At 40.7% G+C, this 25397-nt stretch overlaps 1 protein-coding gene across 1 annotated transcript in view; it reads left to right on the top strand.

Annotated features, from left to right (window-relative positions):
- The window catches only part of LOC135965287 (protein sel-1 homolog 2-like), an 87167-nt gene that overhangs the window by 5531 nt on the left and 56239 nt on the right, over positions 1 to 25397 (top strand). Inside the window, exons 4-6 of the mRNA XM_074003181.1 lie at positions 12174 to 12276; positions 12798 to 12799; positions 17287 to 17447. Coding sequence (XP_073859282.1) covers positions 12174 to 12276; positions 12798 to 12799; positions 17287 to 17447 — 266 coding nt within the window. The remainder of the gene's footprint in view (positions 1 to 12173; positions 12277 to 12797; positions 12800 to 17286; positions 17448 to 25397) is intronic.

Genomic DNA, 25397 nt, shown 5'->3' with positions numbered 1-25397 from the left:
AGAGCAATAGACAGAAATTGAGAACCATGGGTTATGAACCATGGGTTATGGAGGAGAAAGAGAATAGTTTTGGGGCTGGATGAACTCATTGATGTTAGTCTCTTGTTTCTGAGAGTCCGGCTTTGACAAGGATTTTCACGTTTTAAAATCTTAATATTTAAGCGTATTTTTTCCTCACATTTAGCTCCAAAAGACTGGTTCACTGCCCATTTGAAGAATTGGCTCTAGATATGACTTCGAAATGTTGACATGCTTAGCTAACTGAAGTTAGGGATTTGGCAGGAAACAAATGGCACATTTAAATTGAGTCATTTGAGAAGAGTTTAATAAAGAGACTATTTCTAAAGGCGTAGACAGGATATAGGGGAACCACAAAGTTCCCCCTGGGGCGAGTAGCAGGACTGGCATTACCCCCATGGCCCTGAAGTGCCACAGGGCAGTGGTGGCTACCAGAGGTATGTGGAGAAGGCTCTGTGACAGAACTATGGCCTCAAGTCAAGGACAAAGCCAGCCTGCAGAGACCCAGATTGAGGAGGCAAGGAAGAAACAGTCCCACCTCATTTCCTGCTTACCCTTCATACCTCCTGCTAGTGATGCTTTTCAACCAAATCTCTTCAGAAGCAGAAAGGAAAGGGAGTCCATTGATGCGATGTGGTCCTTATGGGTTAGAGTCCCATGGCACAGAACAAGATGGAGTGGGATCTAGAACGGCAATCAAAAGGCCGGGGTCATGGCCTATGCCTGTCATCCCAGCACTTCAGGGAGCTGAGGTGGGAGGATTGCCTAAGCTCAGGAGTTTGAGACCAGCCTGGCCAATATGGTGAAACCTTGTATCTACCAAAAATATAAAAATTAGCTGGGCATGGTGGCATGTGGCTGTAATCCCAGATACTTGGGAGGCTGAGGCAGGAAGATCACTTGAGGCCAGGAGGCGGAGGCTGCAGTGAGCTGAGATTGCGCCACAGCACTCTAGCCTGGGCGACAGAAGGAGACCCTGTCTCAAAAAAAAAAAAAAAAAAAAAAAAAAAAGACCAAAAAAGGCCGGGCACGGTGGCTTACGTCTATAATCCCAGCATTTTGGAAGGCCGAGGTGGGCGGATCACGAGGTCAGGAGATCGATACCATGTTGGCTAACACGGCGAAACCCCGTCTCTACTAAAAATACAAAAAACTAGCCGGGCGAGGTGGCGGGCGCCTGTAGTCCCAGCTACTCGGGAGGCTGAGACGGGAGAATGGCGCGAACCAGGGAGGCGGAGCTTGCAGTGAGCCGAGATCGCGCCACTGCACTCCAGCCTGGGCGACAGAGAGAGACTCCGTTCCCCTAAAAAAAAAAAAAAAGGCAAAGGCAATTAGAAGATATCCAACACACCTGGCTTTCCAGACCGGGGAGATTAGATGGCATGAACTAAAAGGATAAACAGCTTTTAGTGGCACACAGTGGAAGCATAGTTAGTAAAATAAAGTTTCAGACTCTTACAGTGAAAAGGAACGTTACAGGTCCTCACCTAAAAGTACTAAGTCAGTGTAGAAGTCAGGGTTCAACCAGAAAACAAAACAAAACAAAAAACAGGAGGAGATGTCTATACTTAGGAATTTATTGTAAGAGATTGGCGTATGCGATTGTGGGGCTGGCGGGGCAAGTCCCATATGTAAAGAGCAGGCTATCAGGGAGAACAGGCTGGAACTCTTGGGCATGAGCTGAAGCTGCTCTCCACAGGCGGAATTTTTTTCTTCCTCAGAGAAGCCGCAGCTCCATTCTTACGTCTTTGCAACTGATGGATTCAGGCCAACCCAAATTATCTAGAATCATCTCCTTTTGATGGGTTTTAATCATAGCTACAAAACAGCATCACAGCAACAACCAGATTCCTGTTTGAATAACTAAGGATGATAGCCAAGCCAAACTGACACATGAAATTGACCAACACAACCAGGTGTCTCCTAATCCTTATGTGTTTGTCTACATTTTTGAATTTAAGTGTAATATTTTACATTTATGTATATTAAACTTCACTGTGCATAATTTACATTAACAGGCAGTTTATATTTATGTGGATTAAACTTCATTCTGGACCATTATTCCAGCCTATTGATTGCATTAACGAATTCATTAGTTATTCTCTCCTAGCTTTCTGTCATTCAAAATTTTGACAAGCATATCACTTCCAATCTTTTACACATGTTCTTGTTAGAGAAGTTAGCAAGATGGGCCAAATTTAGCACCTAGGGCCCACAATAATACACCATAAATCTTTAGAGTTTTATTGGTGACTGGGTATCTTATTAGTGGGTGGGCAAATGTAATTGTTTGGTCAGGAATATCTAACCAAATACAGATAAGATAAAAATCTGCATGTGATGCGGGTGAAAAAATTGTATTTATCAGAATGTCTTATACGGTGTGCATTGCCTTTGTATGGCAGTGTGCCAAGGGCCTGGTGTCATGTCTTAACAAGCATTCATGGCTGGTAAACACCCCTTCCTGCTCTCCCACCTCCCTGCAACACAGAAGCCTGGTGTCAGCTGATGCCAAGTCTTCAAGGATGGAAAGACATTGCCCTGCAGAACCAGGGAGAGGAATGTTGACATTTTGTTTTTGAAACAGCAGATATGAGGAGCAAGAAAGATGGTGATTGGCTGCACTAAATTGAAAAGTTAGTGAAACTTAAAAGTTGGGGGATTCCAACTGATACTTTTAAGTCAGCAATGTCTAAGATGATCATTAAAAATTGTTTTTGTTCCTGGGATAACTCATCTTCTCTTTCTGTGCTACGAAATCATAGATAAAATTCGTATTCCTCATAAATGTTTTGTAAGAGTAAATATCCTTTTGAGACAACTCAAGGAGATATTAAGTTTCACTGTGGGTCCATGAGACACAGCTTGGGAACAGTACTTATTTAACTAGGAGTTGACAAAGTAGACGAAGCTGTGGAAAAGCTACCTTCCCTGGAGGAGAGTTTGAACTTCATAAACTGCGGAATGAAACAAGAATATGGGTTGCACATGATTATCAGACTGTCTCAGAACCTTATTGAAGTCTATTCTTATTTAGTTCCCATTTAAACATTTTGTGCACAGGATATGTGTGAGATATAGGTATTCTATAAATGCTATTCCACAGACCTACCAGTCCTTCACAAAAGAGAAATGGGATTTAACTTATTCTCAAACATTCTTTCTAATTCTTAGTGATTATTCTTAATGGAATGCTCACAAAACACATATAATAATCTGTTCTAAAAATTAGAGATTAACATCATTATAGTTCCAGAATATAAATAAATTTCTCTACATTTTAAAAATGGAGAAAACTGGCCGGGCGCGGTGGCTCAAGCCTGTAATCCCAGCACTTTGGGAGGCCGAGGCGGGCGGATCACGAGGTCAGGAGATCGAGACCATACTGGCTAACACGGTGAAAACCCGTCTCTACTAAAAAAAATACAAAAAACTAGCCGGGCGAGGTGGCGGGCCCCTGTAGCCCCAGCTACTCGGGAGGCTGAGGCAGGAGAATGGCGTGAACTCGGGAGGCGGAGTTTGCAGTGAGCCGAGATCCGGCCACTGCACTCCAGCCTGGGCGGCAGAGCGAGACTCCGTCTCAAAAAAAAAAAAAAAAAAAAAAAAAAAAAATAGAGAAAACTATTTACCCATTCTTGGAATTTTGCCACTTATCTCTTTACCCAGAATTTCTCACATATAACAAATAGCATTTATACCCCCATAGCTTAAAGGCAAGATCTGTGCCTGGCACTGTATCTGTCGCATAGTTGGAATGAAGAAATATTTGCTGAATTACATTGAGTTGAATTCTTTTTGTAGAGAGCCAGGATGTAAACTAGATCTTCTGACTCCAAATTTAGCATTCTCTGTATGCTATATTAGAATATAGTGCTACATAAAAATAATAAGGCTTAACTTTTTTAGAGTACATTTGGATAGTATTTTATAGATGAACACGATGCTTTCCCATCCATTACCTTTTTTAAAATGGCATGTTCACTTTTCCTCAGGGTATTTTTTTTTTTTTTTTTTTTTGAGACGGAGTCTCACGCTGTTGCCCAGGCTGGAGTGCAGTGGCGCGATCTCGGCTCACTGCAAGCTCCGCCTCCCGGGTTCCCGCCATTCTCCTGCCTCAGCCTCCTGAGTAGCTGGGACTACAGGCGCCCGCCACCGTGCCCGGCTAATTTTTTGTATTTTTAGTAGAGACGGGGTTTCACTGTGGTCTCGATCTCCTGACCTTGTGATCCGCCCGCCTCGGCCTCCCAAAGTGCTGGGATTACAGGCTTGAGCCACCGCGCCCGGCCCTCCTCAGGGTATTTTAACACCATAACTTCAACAACTAATTCTTCCATATGAGTTAGAATGAAGTCTAAAAGAATAATTATTTGTATTAAACTGTTAGCAAGACAAATGAATAACCAATCATGCAGTAGGAACAGTGGAACCTATTCCTGCAGGCCACTGGGACACTACAGGTCATGTCCTTCCTGGCACCCCTTAGAATTAATCATCATTAATTTTGATGATCGTACCCAATAACCACTGTGCTCTAGGTTGAAGGGAGGTATCTTGGAACCTTGTCTTAAGTCAGTCTTGGCATTCCTTTCTGCTGCTTCTGGGGCCTATTACCAGCTAGGCTAAATTTAATATTTGCATTCCATTTTATTGATTATTTTTCGGTATATTTGGAATGGACACTGTGGAGTGCTGCTCTTCAGACACCCTTCAACAAGGAACTAGCTGCCCAATTGCTGGGAGTACAGTCCATAGACAGCCTTTGGCAGTCAGTCTCTGAAGGGACTGTTTTCAGGTACAGAGACTGCATAGCTGAGGTCATGCCTCCTTCCTGGGGCAGCTCACTTCCAATGGCCAATTGATACAGGAGTATGCAGGCAGGATCATCTAACCCTAACCTGAGACAACCCTTTAGCAGGCCATTTTAGCTCCACAGAGCTCCACCTGTGGGGTCAGCCAGGTGTTTCTCTTGCAGCCAAGTGAGCCTGCGTCACAGTTTCCCCCTCTGCCCAGTCCAACTTCTTCTTTAGATGTGGTTCTGAAGGTCACTTCTTAACAAAAACCCTGACTCCTATGGTCTGCTTATCAAGGAACCCAACCTGCTCACCATTTAATACCTTTCCTAGTATTTACTAAAAGTTTTTCTTTAAATCAGCCCACAGTTTTATGTATGTGAATTGATTTTAAAAGAAGACTTCTAAAGATCTCTCATTCTAGCAAAATGGTGGGTTGATCCAAAAGGAAAATCCTCTTGCTACAAATACCTAAAAATGATGCCTAAAGTATGCCATAGCAAGTATGTAGTTGATGTTTTGGGGAGTTGTAGTCAGAGTTGGTAAAGGCTAAGCCTTTTATTTTAAGTCCCAGATTGGGGAAGGAAAAAGGACATTAGGACTTTTGAGAAGGGAATTGGAACGAAGAGCTATGAAGAAAGCTAGGAGTTTCATGAAGATGTTCAGACAGCAAAAGAGAAGATTAGGGAAAACCAACCAACAAACCAATCACCACCCACCATAGTAGGCAAATATCAAGGAAACTTGTTCTCTATTGAAGTTCTCACAGGGAAAAACCTCTCCCTGGTGAAACCTTCACCACAGCCCTGAGCCTCATACAGATTTGGATTTGAATTTATGCCACCTGATTTTTTCAGTGAAAACTTCTAAACCAATACAAAATTTTTCTTCAGTTGATAAAATAATGACTCTGGAAACCTGACAGAAGCAACACAAACTCACTCTGGAGAAACAATCTCACAGTTCCTGCAAATGAAGCCTTACTAGGGAGAAACTCACAAGAAAATTTTAGAAAATACACAAATGAAAAAAATCCACTCAGTGAGTCAGCGTACATGCACACTGACTGCACACACACAATAAGAGGCACAGCACCCCAAGTATTTTTGGGGGGATGGAGATAGAGTCTCACTCTGTCACCCAGGCTGGAGTGCAGTGGTGCAATCTCGGCTCACTGCAGTCTCCGTCTCCCGGGTTCAAGCGATTGTCCTACTTTAGCCTCCTGAGTAGCTGAGATTACCGGTGCGCACCACTATGCCCAGCTAATTTTTATATTTTTAGTAGAGATGGGATCTCACCAGGCTGGCCAGGCTGGTCTCAAACTCCTGACCTCAGGTGATCTGCCCACCTCAGCCTCCCAAAGTGCTGGGATTACAGGTGTGAGCCACCGTGCCCGGCCAGCACCTCAAGACTTGATAGAGTAGGACAACCTGAAAAAGTCTACAGAATAAATGTATTTTAAAATGGTTAAGAAAGCATAAAAACAAGGCATCCTGACAAAGGAATAAGCAGCCATGTAAAATAACACACTAGAGTTAAGAAAAATGAAACGCCTGTAACCCTAACAGTCTGGGAGGCCGATGTGGGAGGATCACTTAAGTCCAAAGATTAGAGAACAGCCTGGGCAATATAGTGAGAGTCTGTCTCTATGAAAAAAGGAAATTAGCCAAGCATAGTGACACACACCAGTAGTCCCAGCTCCTTGGAAGGCTGCGGTGGGAGGATCTCTTCAGCCCAGGAGTTTGAGATTACAGTGGGCTATGATCACACCACTGCACTCTGTCCTAGGCAACAGAGTGAGACCATGTCTCTAAAAAAAAAAAAAAAAAAAAAAAAAAAAAGCATATTCATTCACATTAAAAATCAAAGGATAGCTTAAGAAGATCAGATACAGTAGAAGAGAACATTAACAAATTACCAGAAAAATCAGAAGAAATTGTCTTGAATGAGGTCAAAAAAAAAAAAAAAAGTTAAAGAACAGGTGCTCTTAGACTGAAAGAAAAATACCATACTTGAATACCTGCTGTTTGTAAGAAACATACTTAAAATATGACGCACAAAAACTGAGGTTAACTGGATGGAAATGATATCCCAGGCAACACTAATTAAAAGAATGCTCATATTAACTTCAGACAAAATAGACTTCAAGGTAAAGTCAATAATAGGGAGAAAAAGAGAATCACCATGCAATGTTCAAAGGAACAATCACAAGGAAGTTGTGATAATTCTAAGCATGTATCCATCAACATAACCTCAAAATATAAAAATGAAAAATTGACAGTCTTGCAATAGGAAATGAACAAATCCACAATTGTTGAAGATTTTTTAACATCTCTTAGAAACTGGTAGATTCAGCAAACAAAAAATTACTAAAAATCAAAAAGATTTGAACATATAAAGCTCAATTTAATAATATATGGGATTTAATTCAATAATTAAAGAATATATATTTGTTTGTTTGTTTGTTTATTGAGGAAGAGTCTCACTCTGTCGCCAAGGCTGGAGTGCAGTGGCACAATCTCGGCCCACTGCAAATTCCACCTGCCGGGTTCAAGCAATTCTTGTGCCGAGTAGCCAGGATTACAGGCACGTGCCACTATGCTCAGCTAATTTTTGTATTATTAGTATAACTGGGGTTTCCCCATGTAGCCCAGGCTGGTTCAAGTGATTCACCTACCGTGGCCTCCCAAAGTGCTGGGATTACAGGTGTGAGCTCCTGCACTCAGCCAAGAATATATAATCTTTTCAAGTAAAGAAATGGAACCTGTATAAAAAGACCACAAAACAAGTTTCAACATAAACCAGAGATTCTGCTCGGCTCTCTGATCTCAATGCAATAAAATTACAAGCCATAAGGAGACAATTTTTTAAAATCCTTTTATGTCTGGAAAGTGTGATAAACACTTCTAAACATTGTTTGAATAAGTTAGAACAGAAATATGAAAATATTTATAATTGATAATGAAAATACTCCATAAAAATTGTAGAATGCCACCAAAACAGTAACTAGAGAGAAATGTATTGTTTCAAATTCATATACCATATTTGTGTCAAATTTAAGATGTCAAAAGTTATAAGATACACCATTGTTTTACGGCCACTAAGAAATAAAAGTGCTGCTGATTAAATATGATATCCTGGTGGTGGCCTGTAGCCATTGTCTAACAGACGCGGGGATGTAACAGCCCAGCCCTGTTGCCTGTGGGAAAGGAGTAACCCTGTAGTGCCATCCACCCTACAAAGCTCTAAACCTCTCCTGAACCTCTATACTTGCTTGGTTCCTTCCTATGCCCTGTGCTGCGTTTCTCAGTCTTGGATATGTTTCACTACAAAATCTAAAACCTTAATACATAAATTTAAAAACAAATCAATCAATACTATCTAGAAAAATAAAAGGAAAAACTACATTCCATTATTTTGAATCTCAAGTTATATTTACATCACAAACCACATAAAGGATCATATAGAGCTAAAAAAATTAACAAGTGAGCGAGGTGAATATCTTAGTCTGACTAAAAATCAGGTGCTTTCATCATTAAAATGATACAAAGATAAAAATGGGAAATTCTTTTCCTCTGCAGAAAATCTAGCCTACACAGACACTGCATACTTTTTTTAAAATCTAATTTCAATTGTACTTAATATAAACCAGCTTCAGCTTCAGATTTTCTGAATAATGCATCAGAAGAGTTCTTCACATTTGCCCTTATGTGTGTCAGGAAGATACAATCCTAGATGTGGAGGAAGAATAACGATCCATTACTAAAAATAACACTTCAGCCAAGAAAGAATGATTCAGTAAAGAGTTTAGTCAAAGATGCAATCGACTCAAATATGTTTGAATAAGAGCAAATATATTTACAATAATCAAGTTTACTTGCAATCTCCAGATCATTGTCAAACATAAATAACTCCAGTCATATTGTGAGAAATGGTGAACAAATTGTATTAAAAATAGAAAGAAAATCTCTCTTCAAATATCTACTCAACAAAATTTGAAATAACAGGAATTGTGTTCTTATTTATTATATAATTATGCATTATTGTATATTTGTTACAAGGACTTCATTCATTTTCAAAAACTTTTTAATTTAGCAGAAAGAAATATGGTTCATGAAACAAGTGAAGAATCAAAAGCAAAATCGATTATGTTGGAATAAGAGCTGAAACTTAAAAAGCACTTAGATACTCGACAGGTTTCAGTTCTTGTACTTAATTTTCTCACTGCTTTTGAGAAGAAGGGGCTATCATAATTCCCATTTTACAATGAGGTGATGTAGGCACTGAGAGGTTAAATAATCTTCCCAAGGCTGTATAGTTGGTACCTAGCAAATGACATTCCAAATCTAGACAGTCTGACTCGAGTCTGTGCTCCTACTGCTTCTCAAAGCTACAAACACGCAGAATCATGCAATAGAGAACATAAGTTAATATCAACGGATGAAAAATTTGAAAAATGGGTCCATAAATACATTTTTTTGCTTTAAAATAAATTTATTGCAAGTCGTTACAAGTATTTTAAGCAATGGGTTGTTTATTGAAAATAATACTTTATTTACCTGACATTATTGAAAGTGTTTCCTGTAAATCATTTTTCCCATTAGGTGAGTCATATCCATTTTTATTTTGACTGTTTCTGCGCTTGGCCCTGAACACTCTTAGAGTAAAGAAAATTTGATCAATCAATATCATAGTTTTTTAGTATTTTAATAAACAGAGGCCGAGTGTGGTGGCTCATGCCTGTAATACCAGCATTTTGGGAAGCTGAGGTGGGTGGATTACTTGAGGTCAGGAGCTCAAGACCAGCCTGGCCAACATGGTTAAACTGCATCTCTACCAAAAAGACAAAAATTAGGTGGGCATGGTGGCATGAGCCTGTAGTCCCAGCTACTCAGAGGCTGAGGCATGAGAATCACTTGAACCCAGGAAGGGGAGGTTGCAGTGAGCCAAGATTTCACCACTGCACTCCAGCCGGGACAACAGAGTGAAGAAAAAGAATAATTGAATTGCAATGCATTTGGAAAGCCAAAAAAGAATTACAAATAAAAGTAAAAGCCATAGGTAGAAATTTGTAGTGGTAAATCATTTCTCATATGTATATGTATACAGAGCCAAGCTTTCAAAATTTATTTTCACTCTCTAAAAGCATTTTCATAGGAGCTGTTATTATTCCACACACAGATTATTAGGTTTTCTCCATTATTTTTCCCCCTTTAATTAGAAGTATAGATAATAGATAACTCAGAGCAGAAATTAGATCCTGAAAGTGCCTGGTATTACTAAATTGGTTGGATAACGTGAAGTATTCAAAATAATTTTAAATAGGTTTTTCAGTTAAGAATTTTTTTTAGTTTTTAAATTTTTAATTTTTTAAATTTAATTTAAAAAGGAAAGTGAGCAACTCTGATTGCTTGTCAGAAAGATAAAAAACAAGAGAGCTGCTTGTTCTTTGTTGTCTTGTTAATGAGGCATCAAATCCCAAATGCCTTTCCTTCGAAATGGCTTCGTAACGAGTTGATGGGTGCAGCACACCAACATGGCACAAGTATACATATGTAACAAACCTGCACGTTATGCACATGTACCCTAGAACTTGAAGTATAATAATAATAATAAATTAAAAACAAAAAACAAAAAACAAAATATTTGTTTTTGTTTGTGAGAAGTCTTTAATAATAAGTTGACCAGTAATTGGTCAGTATATTTTTTTCTATGAAAAATCTAATGTTATTCTGCCTCACAAACCATAAAAAAAAAAAAAAGAAAAAAGAAAGAAATGGCTTCAAGTGTGGTTCTTCTAATCAAAGATTTCAGTAAGTGTTGTAATGGACTTCAAGAGGCACTGTGATGTTGTAAAAGGCTGCATGTGTGTGAGTGTGTGTATGTACGTGAGTGTGTGTGTGAGAGGGAGAAATTGTGTGTGTGCACATGCACGCATTGCTGGAAGGATCTTTATATCTTTAAGTCTGACTCTTCCCACAGCCAGCTTTCCCCAACTATAAACTGATGATGATTTTTTTAAAATTGCAAAGTGTTACATAAACATTTGGAAAATATCACTGTAGCAGGTAAAATTTAATTTCTTCATTTTCCTTGAATTCTACAAAACTGATTCTGAGCCCTCATCCTACGAGGCAAGTTATTATGAGTATTCTCTCTCTGTGCCTTCCCCCAGGTCTTAGAAAGGGTCCTGGGAGGTGGAAAAGCCTTAGGTAGAAAAAGCTTTTTTTTTTTGAGACGGAGTCTCACTCTGTCACACAGGCTGGAGTGCAGTGGCGTGATCTCAGCTCACTTGTAACCTCTGCCTCCTGAGTTCAACGGATTCTCCCATCTCAGCCTCCCAGGTAACTGGGACTACATGTGCATGTCACTCCTCAGCTAATTTTTATATTTTTTAGTAGAGACAGGGTTTCACTATGTTGGCCAGGCTAGTCTCAAACTCCTGACCTCAAGTGATCCACCTGCCTTGGCCTTCCAAAGTGTTGGGATTACAGGAGTGAGCCACCTCACCTGGCCAATAAAAATTTTTTTTTTTTTTTTTTTTTTTGAGACAGAGTCTCGCTCTGTTGCCTAGGCTGGAGTGCAGTGGCGCGACCTCAGCTCACTGCAACCTCCGCGTCCCAGGTTCAAGCAATTCTCTGCCTCAGCCTCCTGAGTAGCTGGGATTACAGGTGTGTGCCACCACGCCTGGCTAATTTTTGTATTTTTAGTAGAGATGGGGTTTCACCATCCTGGCCAGGCTGGTCTGGCTAGTCTTGAACTCCTGACCTTATGATCCACCTGCCGCGGCCTCCCAAAGTGTTGGGATTACAGGTGTGAGCCACCGCACCCAGTCAACAAAATTTTTAAAGCAATTCACACTGGTTATCTTGGAGATGCCTGTTGCCCACGTCCTCATGTTTTTTTGGAATCCTGTGGCTCTGAGTTTTGCTGTGCTATGCTCAGACAAGAGAATCTTTGCCAGCCAGGGCCAAGAGCTGGGAGTCTTTGCCAGGCAGGGCTAAGATCCTGCCCTTCTGATATACCAGGCATCTCCTGCCTTCTGCTTGGAGAACCTTGTATCCCTTCCCTAGACCGAAAGCATCCCTTCTCCCATCAGGAGCATCTCTCTATCTACTTCACCTTCCAGATCCTTTCACAAAAACCAGCAGGGAATACGTTTTTAGGCAGCTTCTGCCTTCTGACCTACCACCGCTCCTCAGCTAAGGAATAATATTAACAGATCTTCTTGAATACAGAGGTTAAAAAAATAAGTAGAACAAAACTCAAACTAATATGCCAACAAATTATATTAGCACATTATTTTTAAAATATAGAACATAGAAGTAATATTATTTTTATTTTTTCTTGTTTATTCATGTACAGTACAAAAGCAAGCAGAGAAAAATTTTACAGATGAAGGAGACCAGCTCTTTAAGATGGGCATCAAGGTTCTCCAGCAGTCTAAAAGCCAAAAACAAAAAGAAGAGTAAGTCTTTATACAGAGACCTCAGCCAAGTTAAATTTCAAGGTTATGAAAAAAGAAAAATCCCAAATGTAGTTTATCATTAAAAGCTCATTGGGATAATGAGTAAGCATATTTACCCATAAGCTATTGTTTTTAAAAGGATCAAATTGAATTGAAAGAATTCCACAAATTATCACTGTAAACAAACGGGAGAAATGCATGTGAGATTGCAGTCCCCATATTAAGTGAAATTCAGAATGAAGACACTGACCTGAGCATTCATGCGGAAATATGTTTTGGCTTTAATTTATTAGATAATTCAAATGAAATAAAATGTGTTATTTGAATTAGAGCAAGTTGTTGTATTAAAATGCTTTATTCTGCCTGGGTGTTTGTACAGTATCTTATGATTTTCAAAGCACTTTCATGTATGTGATTCCGTGTTATCTCCAGAACAGTAAGAAGAGCTTCATTTTTCCCCTTTAAAGAGTTGGAAACAAAGATTCAAACATGTTAAAGGGAGTTGAGCACAGACAGCTGAGAGGTGACCAAGCTGTGACCACATGGTCTTGTTCCCTATTCATTGTTTCTCTTATCACTTTTCTACCTTGTCTAAAGGGGAGGCAACAATATCTTCTCCCTTCACCCCACACTTCCAGTGGAGGGGCACAACTTGTGGTCACCCTTCAAAGCCTTGGGATCAAATCCTAGCTCTCTCATTTACTGGCTGTGTGCACTTGGATAAGTTACTCAACCTCTCTGTGACCTGGATAATACAATCGAGCTCTTACAATAGTGCCTGGCACTTAGTAACCAGGAAATACAGGTGTGTTAGTTTTATCTTGAGTCCCCTAACTGGTAAGTTGAAGGTATGGGGGCAAAGAAAGCAAGGGTATTTTAAACCAATAATACAAAGTGTGGGCCCTGGCCAAGCGCGGTGGCTCACACCTGTAATCCCAGCTCTGTGGGAGGCCGAGGCTGGCAGATAGCTTGAGGTCAGGAGTTTGAGACCAGCCTGGCCAATATGGTGAAACCCTGTCTCTACAAAAATTAGCCAGACGTGGTGGTGCACACCTGTAATCCCAACTACTCGGGAGGTTGAGGGAGGAGAACTGCTTGAACCCACGAGGCAGAGGTTGCAGTGAGCCAAGACCATGTTATAACACTGTAGCCCCTGGGTGACAAAGCCAGATTGCATCTCAAAAAAAAAAAAAAAAAAAAAAGGAAAGAAAAGAAAAGAAAAGAAAGTATGGGCCCTGAACTCCCATATAGAGTTCTTGGGACTCTATGAACTCCCAAGAGATATAAGGAGATATCTCTTGTATTCACACAGAATAGGCACACCAGTCACAGGCAAGCATCCCAGAGCTGTGGTAGCTAGCCCCAGACAGGGCAGCAACAAAGTCCATGAGTTCTTAAAACCCAAACCTTTGAGAAGTATAAAAATACAGAGGCTAAGGAGCACTCAGCTATGATCCTGGTAATGACAACATCAACAACTTTCATTATCAAGCACCTGCTTTGTGCTAATTACTGTTTTAGGTACTTTACATGTGTAAATTATTCTTTGCTCACAGTGATACTGTGAGACATGGATAATTATCCCCAAATTACAGAGAAGGAAATGGAGAGTCAAAAAGATGATGTAATTCGTCCCAAGAGACAAGGAAGAAGTGAGGGAGTGGTTCAGTCAACCCCAGCAAAACCTGGGCCTCACACTGAATGTCCCTGGGGGCTGTTATAATGAGGACGGGGTAAAATCAGATCCCAAAAATACAATCCAGCCTAATAGGAGCTCATCTCACTAACATGCCCACTGGCTAAATAAGTAAGAACAGAGCATTCTCCAGCCAGCCTAGCTAGAAGAAACAGACGTGGAGCGCCAGGCAGAGGCTGGTCCCTGAGATTTCAGATGACCCCTGACTATAGCATGGGAGCCCACACAAATAAGGGGCCCACTAGGTGTGTTACATCAAGTCCAAGGAAACCCTGGATTTGGCCCAATGAGACAAAATCACTCTGAGAAGGTCCCAGGTAACCATCCACTTAACCTTGAAAGGGATCTTCCTCTTTGGCCTAAAGAACAGGGAGAAAACCCAATCCTAATAGCAGACCATCCATCAGTGTGGGAACCTTCATGCCTACCTGGGTGTCATTCAGTTTCACGCTATTCTTACCAAGACTGTCCTGCCCACATCCTTGCCCCAGAACTCAGTCTCCTGACCGCCCCCCGCCACCTTTTTTTGAGATGGAGTCTCACTCTGCTGCCCAAGCTGGAGTGCAGTGGCACAATCTCATCTCACTGCAGCCTCCACCTCCCTGGTTCAAGGGATTCTCCTGCCTCAGCCTCCCAAGTAGCTGAGATTACAGGGGCCCACCACCACGTGCAGCTAATTTTTGTATTTTTAGTAGAGACAGGCATGAGCCACCGCGCCCAGCCTCCTGACCCTTTTGAGTTGGTAGCAATGGAGAACTGAAATCCAATGGGCTCATAGAAAGAGATCTCAGGAGTTTGTGGGCAAGCTGGGTGAAGTTCTTGTGTTATCAGGATGGCCTGCTGTCTCCTTAAGCAAGTTACACCTGTGCAGCCATGCCTAAGCATAGGGCAGGTGGAGAAAAAAATGACTACACACCCTCCTGACCAAAGGAGAAGAATTTCATTCCCGCTCATTCCTCTGTTCTATCCCCTCTTTGCTTTGCTACTTCCTGGGTTGGCAGGACAGATGTAAGATAGGTTAAGACTATCCTTTTGGCTCCTCCACACCCACATCCTGGACCAATTCATTCGTTCATTCACTCATTCATTCAGCCTCTTCTTTTGTATGACTAGGAAAAAATCACTGAACAAGTTAGTGCTGTTAAAAGTACAGATACTAAGCAAGCATATGTCAGAGAGAACAAATTTGTCTGAGTGAGTTAGGATGCCTCACTGACAGCTAGAGTGGTGGCCCGTCATTAAGAATCAATTCCCATCAGCAAAGAAGTTTTGAAGATAAGCCATTGTTTTATACCAAGTTTCTGATGTGCCCTGCAGAAGCATTGAGCACTTCCTCCCCCATCACCCACCTAAGCATCCAATGCCAGACCCTGTAGAGATGATCCAGATAACTAACTAAATTGTCTTTTGGGATCTGCCCTGGCTGCCCAGCTTCTCCCACCTTTTTCCTCTTGGGGATTGCAGCCCATATCTTAATCTTACCTATCAGCAACTTTCTCCAGCCCTGGATCCTGCTTCTAGTATCCCTTATAGCGCCTTGGGTTTTTCTCCTAGGGAACCCATATGCCTACACTGCCCTTGGAATGCAAGATACCTAGAAGGATTTGTTTTGCAGCCTGTTGCTGCCCTCCGGGTCCAGAGACTGAGTATAAAATGCTGGAGATACTAGGTGTACTACTGGAGGCCCCTGCAGCCTATCTCAGGTTTCTGTGCCCCAGTCCATGCTGGTGCTCCTCCTGTCACAGTAGGCTATAGAGTTGCAGCAGGAAGCCACGTGACAGAAAGGCACAAGGGAGACTGTATCCTGATGCCAGGCTCTCTTCCTGTTGCCTCTCCCTGGGTGCCAGACATTTGCCTTTAGTGACCTTGAGACCGTCTACCTTGTTTGCCTTCCCACCTCCAGAATTTCAGCTTGCTTTGACCTGGGTTAATTTCTTTCTTGATCTCCTGAACTCCAGTTTTCTACCTCTTTTTGTTCCACTGGAGTACTCACCCTGTGTTTTGACATCCAGGACTCTAATGCCTACCTGGATGTTTCTCTGTCTGAGGTCCTTCTTGCCTGGACTACTCTGCTCCAGCTTCTGCCCAAGAGCAGCTTATTTTAGCCTCAGCATGGATAGGCTGTACAGAAAGGTGAGTCTCCTGATTCTCCTGAGTCAGAAGCAATGGTAGATTTTTGTGGGGTTTTTTCCCTGTATTTGAGCCAAGGTCACAGGTAGAAGTTAATGCTTTCTGGTCTTTCTACCTTCAAAAAGGAAGTTATAAAAGTGAAAATAAATGCCTAAAATACTCTCTGTCTCTGACACGATTTGACCTTGCAAGACTCTCCATCACTTCGTATACCAATGAGGTCCAGGTGACTTCTGACTGGGACTCGAAGAGTGCAGTGTAAGGTAATCCTGTGGCAGCTATCATTTTAATCACTAAATGTTCACACCACTTACCACCTAATTATAGGAGAACAATTACCATGCTATAAAACTTTAGAATCAGTGCAACAGTCCCAATAATAATAGCTAAATGTACTGAGTGCTTACTCTATGCCAGTCACAATGCCAAGCACTTCCCACGATTGTCTTGTTTAATCTTCACAGCAACCCTATGAAGCGGGTGCTATAATACTATCCCCATTTCATAGATTAGAGGGTCACAGAGAAGTTATATAACTTGGCTGAAGTTCTCCAACTAGTAAGTGGTGGGACCAGGATTTGAACCAGGCAGTCAGAATCTAGAGCCCGAGCCATTAAGGTTTTGTTTCACTATTGTATTTCCAAAGAGTCTGACTTTGCTGTGTTGAAGAATATATTCTGTTTAGCAAATTATTTTAAGATATGAAGGGATCATCATACTCCTGATAGCAACTTCCTAGAGGTTACATTCCAATTTTGATTATTCTTATTTTTTTCAGAATTTATTTTATAAAACAAATATTCATAAATAATGGTGGTGGCCATGGGAGAGTTCCCTATTTTAGGATAAATTCCTCAATTTTTCACTTTACTCAGTGTATAAGCTTACTCAGTGTATAAGATGGTGTACCTTACATATTTCTGTATCAGTGCATAAGATGGTGTATCTTATATATTTCTCCTTTTTAGTCGTTTTATTGTTTGTGAGATATATTTGAAATTATAACCTTAGGACTGCTTTAGGAATGAAAAAAATCTACTGATCTAGAGATGTAATGAACTTCACTAAACTGTATGACAACTGGTCCCTGCTTGTCAGAGAGAAGTAGTATGAATAGTATTGAAGAGGGAGAAGAAAATTTCATTTTTGAAAATCAAACTTGACTTCATATTCTTGAAACACAGCCTACCTACTTTTTGCCAAAGCAGCTGACATGGGAAACTTGAAAGCTATGGAGAAAATGGCTGACGCTTTGCTATTTGGAAATTTTGGCATGCAAAATATAACAGCAGCTATCCAATTATATGAGTCCTTGGCTAAAGAAGGATCATGTAAAGCCCAAAATGTGAGTTTTGAAGGAAAATGAAACCTTAAATAGCTCTATCCTGAAATAACTATAGACAGCATGTGAAAGGAATTGAGCAATAGTATTCCAGCTTTGTTGCATGAATCCAGTCTAGGGAGGTTACTGTAATGCACTGAAACAGTGGTGTCAGGGCAGGAGTGCAGCAGAAGCTGCCCTGGGCAAATTGTTCTAGCTCCATGCATGACTTTTGGGAATGGAACAGAACTGCTTTCTAATCCACCTTTCTATTGTCCATGACCATGCACGTGTTTTCAGATAATTTGGGACTTCCGAACCCCCAACAGCTAAATTTTATATAAAATGTATTCACCTATATGTAGAAATATGAAACTATATATATTATCTTAGGGTGATATGTTTGCATGATTTTTACATTTCAAATATTTTATAAGCTAAATGTAATTCCTTTTCTATTTTAATAAATGCATTCCATTTTATTCCAAGAATAACATCACCATTTCATAGAAAATCTGGAAAACAGGAGAAAAAAAGCTTTTTCCAAGCCAACCATCTTGATTCAACTACTGTTAGGACTGCTTTGTACTTCTGCTTGGCTTCTTTCTTTGTGCGTTTCTCTTTTTACATCATCCTAATCACGGGGCAATTGCATATATCATTTTGCTTCTGGCTACTTTCACTTAATGCTATAGCAAAAGCATATTTTCATGTTGCTGTAGTCTTTACTATGAAAACCTTTTTTTCTGATTATGGAAAAAAATCTGAGAATTCAGAAAGTATGAAAAAGAAAGTAATCTAAAAGCTTTCCCCCCAGAGATCACATTTGTTACTATCCAGTGAAGTTCAGAAGCTAGACTTGGAGTCAGACAGACCTAAGTCTGAATCTACTCTTTCATTTGTTTATTGAATAAGCTACTTTACAAAACCCTTTCACCTTCTTCTGCACGAAAATTTGACCTTTGTTTCACTCTCTAGTTCTGTTTTCCTGGTGATCTGATAGGAATAAAATGCCAACTATATTTTTAGTTAACCTTGCTTCTGGTAGAAATGACCTCTGATTGGCAAACTGCCTTTGAATTGGGAGAAAAGATCATGAACTATAAATACCAGATGAAGGTAGTACTTCTTATGGACACTGTGCCTATGGAGTTGTCACATTGAGAATGAGGCTTTTAAGTCAGGGTGGCTCCTGCATCCACCCAGTGTGGGTCTCATCTCCTTGCATCTGAGCCATCTTCTGAAGGACCAAAGATGGTGGTTCCTGGAAGAATGTATGAATTCTGCTGTAAGAACTCCCACAGAAAAAATTGGGCCAGGTGCAGTAGCTCATGCCTGTAATCTCAGCATTTTGGGAGGCCGAAGTGGGTGGATCACTTGAGGCCAGGAGTTCGAGACCAACTTGGGCAACATGGTGAAACCCCATCTCTACTAAAAATACAAAAATTAGCTGGGCATCATGGCACATGCCTGTAATTGCAGCTGCTTGAGAGGCTGAGGAGGAGAATTGCTTGAACCTGGGAGGTGGAGGTTGTAGTGAGCTGAGATTGCACCACTGCCCTCCAGCCTGGGCAACACAGCAAGACTCCATCTCAAAACAAAACAAACAAAAAAAAGAATTCCCACAGAAAAAAAAGTACAGATGCTGCCCTGTTGGCATACTGTGGTTACTATGCCATACCTGTCTTCATACACTGGTGGCGACATAGCCCATGGGTGTCCTGTGAGTCTGTATGTTTAGTTGAACCAGAAGTTGGACTGGAAGACCCCTGGTGGATGGGGCAACCTCACTAATTTTCATCTGTAAAGTTAAGATAATGATGAAACATTGGGTACTGCATCCTTCTGGTTCACTGCTATATCTCTACCATTTAACACAATGCCTGGGACAAGAATTATAAGTTGAACGAGGAATTAATTAATTAATTTTAAGTGAATTTATGGAGTTATTGTGAGGATTAAAATAATGTGGGAAGACAGTTTCATACCTGGAGCACTGTAATCTTTCATTATAGAGAAAGGAAATGTGGGGAGTGGGGATTAGGGAGATATTGGTTAAAGGATACAAGATTTAAGCAAGGAGGAGGATATAAATAATATTATTACTCCAATATTATTCTTCTGGAATATTTTCCAAAACTCCATAGAATTTTCTTTTTTTACAAAAACGAGCTAATACTTTAGTTGCTCCTTCCTAACTTGCTCTTTAATCACTTAACAATGTATCATAGATGTCTTTCCATGTTAATATATACAGACCGACATCATCATTTTACATTATTTAAATCATCATCATTTAAATTAAGTTGCCGAATACTGCTTTTACATCAGGGACTCTTTCTTGAAATTACATGTGAAATAATGCAATAAACAGATTTGTAAATGTTATAATAAAATATGAGAGCTATTAAACCTTCATTCCCTGTATTTGCTTAATCAAAAATATAAAGTTCCAAGACAGACCAAATGTTAACACAGATAACAGTTTCTTCCACTAAAAATGGTATCACTAAAGACCAAATGTTACCCTCACTCCCACCACTAAAAATTGCAACACCTAATTTCTTTCCAAACTATGTCAACATGAATTTATTTTCTTAGTGTGTGTATACATTAGTTAATAAGTCAACAGTTGTTTCTTGGATAGCTACTATGTGTCAAACATAATGTAGTTAATGGGGAGAAAAAGATTACTAGGTCAGAGTCCTCCTAGGTCAACCTGAAATACAAATAATAGCAGCACAATTTAGGTGGACTACAGTTAAGGTACGTATAAAGTGCTTTAGTCACAGAAGAGGGTCTGGCTAGTTCTGCCTAGGGCAGGTAAAGAGTGTTTCAAGGAAGAAGTGACATTTACACTCAGTCTAGAATATTGGATAAAGGAAATATCAAAGATTTCACTTGTTTGTATATAAATAAAGCATTTGATACAAGGTCAAAATATTAATTACTCCCAGAAAAGAAGTTCCAAACTTACATGAATGGTTCCTAAAACACATGGATTTTAGAGTCGAAGTCGGAGTTTTACTCTAGGTAATGTGGTTATTGCATCTAATTTGTGTTACTTTAGCTAATGTAGTTACATCTAGTCAGTTACATCTAGCTAGTGTTACTCTAAGTAGTGTGGTTATCACATGGCCACAAATATCCTCAAATCCCAGTTAAGTGACCATCAGTTGCTTGCCATTTTTTGTTTCTTTTTTTGCCTTTGGTTTTAAGGAGAATCATGTGGAAGAATGTAATTGGCTGAGTGCCAATCCAGTGCCAGGAGGAACAACTCTAAATGTCTAACCACAGGTCATGAATTATTACAGTCATCTTTGCAGAGAAAAACAGGCACTGTTGAGACAGTACTCTAAGAAATGTACAGTTACAGACTTCAGGGTGGCATAGCGTGGTGGCAGAGAAGAGGTTCCCAAGTCAGAAGTTTTGACCATATGTGAGTCCATATATTCTACCACATAATAGCTCTTCCATCTTTTGTTTATTCTTTTAGTATCTCTGAAGAAGTTACTTCTCTAAACCTTGGGTTTCCCAGACCTGTATCTATTATCTTAGGGTAAAAAGAGATTGATAATAATACCCACACTACTTCACAATGTTGCCATAAGAACCAAAAAATACCTTCAAGAGTCCTTAGCAAATGTTAAAGAACATTAATGACTATTGTTGTGTAACAATTTTAGTCTCAACAGCATTGTCTTTGGGGTCAGTTAGTTCTGGCTTTACATCTCAGCTCCAGCTGACCCCTAATGACTTGTCCTCTCTGGGGCTCAATTTCCTCTTCTGTAAAATGGGGATATTTACTTAGATATGTGTGTTTTGGTCTCAAGGAGAACCAGAAGACAGAAAATGAGTGAGGACAAACTTATGGCCCAAAAGGCTGACATTGACCTGGTATGCAAAATTCAGTTGAACAAGTTTGTTGTTGTTGTTGTTGTTGTTGTTATTGTTTGTTTTGGTTTGGTTTGGTTATTTGAGATGGAGTCTCATTCGTTGCCCAGGCTGGAGTGCAGTGGAGTGATCTTGGCTCACTGCAACCTCCACCTCCCAGGTTCAAGAGATTCTCCTGCTTTCAGCCTCCTGAGAAACTGAAACAGGCTGTGCCACCACACCTGGCTAATTTTTGTATTTTTAGTAGAGAAGGGGTTTCACCATGTTGGCCAGGCTGGTCTCAAGCTCCTGACCTCAGGTGATCCACCCTCCTTGGCCTCCCAAAGTGCTGAGCCACCACACCCACCCTCTGTTTATTAAAACACTAAAACGTTATGATATTGATTGATTTACAAGTATCTGCCCAACCCTCTCTTATGCCCTCCCTAACATCCACCCTTATTCCTCACTAGAATTCCCCTGCCCCAAAAATTCCCATGATCTAGCAAGCATAGGTGTTAACATCTGGATAAGCAGGGAGCCTCCAGGATCCTGCCCCCAGCACTATAGCTGGATTAAATTCCAGTGCTTTGATGGATTCAGTTCTATATTTTGACTATCATCCCTGTCACCACTATAGCAAAATCTGTTTCCAGCAGCAAGTCGCCTTGCAGTTGGTGTATTTCCTTGTGCAAAGAACAACTTGTTAAAGAGCTTCTGTGCCACAAACAATAGTTTGATGGCTGGTTGCTAGAACCAGACTGGCCACAGGCCATCCTGCCCACAGCTCTCTAATAAGGCTGGCCCAGTGACCACCTTTCTTCTTGGGTTGTTTGTGCCAGCCTGGTACAGAAATCCTGCCCGCACTGCTGGAAGTGTTGGGAACTGTGAGGACAACATAGCAACAGAAATGTGGGTAAAGAAACTGGAGAAAGAGGGAGAGAGAATGAGAGAGAGACAGCGAGATTGAGAGAAGAGAGAATGAAGACATCTACTATCTCTGAGGGGAAAGGGAAGAACAATCAGAAATACTGAAATATAACAGATGAGAGGAGCCTGGAGTGCCAGAGGTCTGGTAGGGACCCTATTTAACAATAACAAGAACAAAAACATAGGAATTCCTATTAAAGTGGCATTAAGGAGACAGAAGGGAAGAAATGCAACTTCTGGCTATGTACAAAGGAAAGCTGGAGGGAGGAAAGGAGGCAGAATTACTTTTTTTCATGCACCTTCAGTGGTTTACCTTGCAAAAATTCAAATAAACTGAAGGAAACCCAGATAAGGGCAACAAAAGCAATTAAGGTTATAAACAGAGTCCATTAAATTGATTTTCAGAGATTCTGTACCTTTCAAATAATGAGAACTATTAATTAACGGAATAGTCTTCATGAAAATGGTGGAAATAGAGGAAATTTCAAACAACATACCCTAGAAGATGTCCTATAAAATATTATACTTTACCAAGCTGGAGGTAGATTAGTTATATATTTTTCTATTTCTCATTTCTCATCCAGGAAGCAGAAATTAGAATTACAATGACTCACTCTCTCCTTAATATTGATGAACTGTCCTTGATAGGAAATTTGTTAATTTGCCAGACAAGAAGGTTGGATGAAATCTCATTTGCTTTAAGAGTCAAAAATGGCCAGACACGGTGGCTCACGCCTGTATTCCCAACATTTTGGGAGGCTGAAGCAGGGGGATTGCTTGAGCCCAGGATTTTAAGACCAGCCTGGGCAACATGATGAGAACCCTGTCTCTACAAAATTACAAAAATTGAAATTAGCTGAGCATGATGGTGTACGCCTGTGGTCCCAGCTACTCGGGAGGCCAAGGCAGAAGGACTACTTGAGCCCAGCAGGTCAAGGCTGCTGTGAGCTGTGTTCATACCACGACACTCCAGCCTGGGCAACAGAGCAAAACCCTTTCTCAAAGAAAAAAACAAAAAACAAAAAACCAAGAAATGGATCAGCCAGGCATGGTGACTCATGCCTGCAATCCTAACACTTTGGGAGGCTGAGGCAGGAAATCACTTGAGCCCAGGAGTTCAAGACTACCCTGGGCAACATAGTAAGGCCCTATCTCTACCCCCCCCCCCAAAAAAAAAAAAGTATTAGCCAGGAGTGCTGGCACGTGCCGGGATGTGCCTGTAGTCCCAGCTACTTGGGAGGCTGAGGTGGGAGGATCACTTCAGCCAAGGAGGTCGAGGCTGCAGTGAGCCGTGATCATGTCACTACACTCCAGCCTGGGCAACAGAACCAGATCCTGTCCCTCAAATAAAAAGAGAAAGAAAGAGAGAAAGAGAAAGGAAGGAAGGAAGGAAGGAAGGAAGGAAGGAAGGAAGGAAGGAAGGAAGGAAGGAAGGAAGGAAGGAAGGAAGGAAGGAAGGGGAAATTACTCATTTGCATTGTATTGCCCTTAAAACTTAATTTAATAGTGGTGATCTCTAAGTGTGGTACTATATGTGGCGATTATGTTCTAGGTTTATTTGTTTTTGAGACAAGATCTTGCTCCATTGACCAGGCTAGAGTGCAGGGACACAATCATGGCTCACTGTACCCTCAACCTCTTGGGCTCAAACAATCCTCCCACTTCAGCCCCCAAGTAGCTAGGACTGCAAGCACAGGCCACCATACCAGGCTAATAGTTTGTTAATTTTGTTTTAAAGACAAGATCTCACTATGTTGCCCTGGCTGGTCTCAAACTCCTGGCCTCAAGTGATCCTCCAAACTCAGCTTTCCAAAGCACTGGGATCACAGGCATGAGCCACCTATTTTCTTTCTAAAAATATTTCTCTGATTTTTTTTCCTCTAAATATTTTATTCATGGGTATGTATTACCTTTGATATCAGAAAAAAAAATATTTAACTTAGATGTATACACTTCCTTGGTTACATAGTTTAAAATAGTTTTGCTGTGGATTATAAAAAAAATTCATTCTATCATGTAAAAATAAACATCACTGACATATAAAAGAGAAAGATATGTTTGCCTATTTTATCATGCTTTATGATTCTATAATAATTCTATTTTAATGGCAAAGATTCCACATTTTCTTTGTTTATTCCAAATTTAAATTATAGAGCCGGGTGTGGTGGCTCATGCCTGTAATCCCAGCTTTTCAGGAGGCCGAGGTGGGTGGATCACTTGAGGTCAGGAGTTTGAGATCAGCCTGGCCAACATGGTGAACCTGCGTCTCTACTAAAAATACAAAAATTAGCTGGGTGTGGTGGTGCATGCTTGTAATCCCAGCTACTTGGGAGGCCGAGGCAGGAGAATCGCTTGAACCCAGGAGGTGGAGGTTGCAGTGAGCCGAGATTGCACCATTGCATTCCAGCCTAGGCGACAAGAGTGAAACTCTGTCTCCAAAAAAAAAAAAAAAAGGAAAGGAAAAATAAACAAGTCTTACAAACAATTTGCAGAACTTGACCTTTACAAACCACTGATAGTGTCATTGGTATCATCACTATTATGTCGCTTTCTCTTTCAATTCACAACATTTTTCTTTTCTGGATTAAGATTTAATCATTCTGTAATCCATATCATTTTATCTCACCTTTATCTCAGAAAAGGACCAATACTAAAATTGGACTAAAGTTGGTAAGTGACAATGCCCAAGTATTAAGGTATAGGACAGGCCGGACGCGGTGGCTTACGCCTGTAATCCCAGCACTTTGGGAGGCCGAGGCTGGCGGATCACGAGGTCAGCAGATTGAGACCATTCTGGCTAACACAGTGAAACCCCGTCTCTACTAAAAATACAAAAAATTAGCCGGGTGCAGTGGTGGGCGGCTATAGTCCCAGCTACTCGGGAGGCTGAGGCAGGAGAATGGCGTGAACCTGGGAGGCGGAGATTGCAGTGAGCCGAGATTGCGCCACTGTACTCCAGCCTGGGTGACAGAGCGAGACTCCGTCTCAAAAAAAAAAAAAAAAAAAGTATAGGACCGTGCTTACTATAATCAGCATATTTACTACATGATAACCCATAAGATCATAAGACTTCCTCTAGTGTCCTGGCATACTTCAAGTAGTATTTAAAAAATTAAATTAAAGCTCAGCCCTCCAGAGAATTAATTCAAAATCACGCATTGTTAGTTTTCT

This window comes from Macaca fascicularis, chromosome 10 (assembly GCF_037993035.2).
Source record: "Macaca fascicularis isolate 582-1 chromosome 10, T2T-MFA8v1.1".
Taxonomy (NCBI): domain Eukaryota; kingdom Metazoa; phylum Chordata; class Mammalia; order Primates; family Cercopithecidae; genus Macaca; species Macaca fascicularis.
Note: the sequence above shows the minus strand (reverse complement) of the source record. Positions and strands in the feature narration are given on the sequence as shown.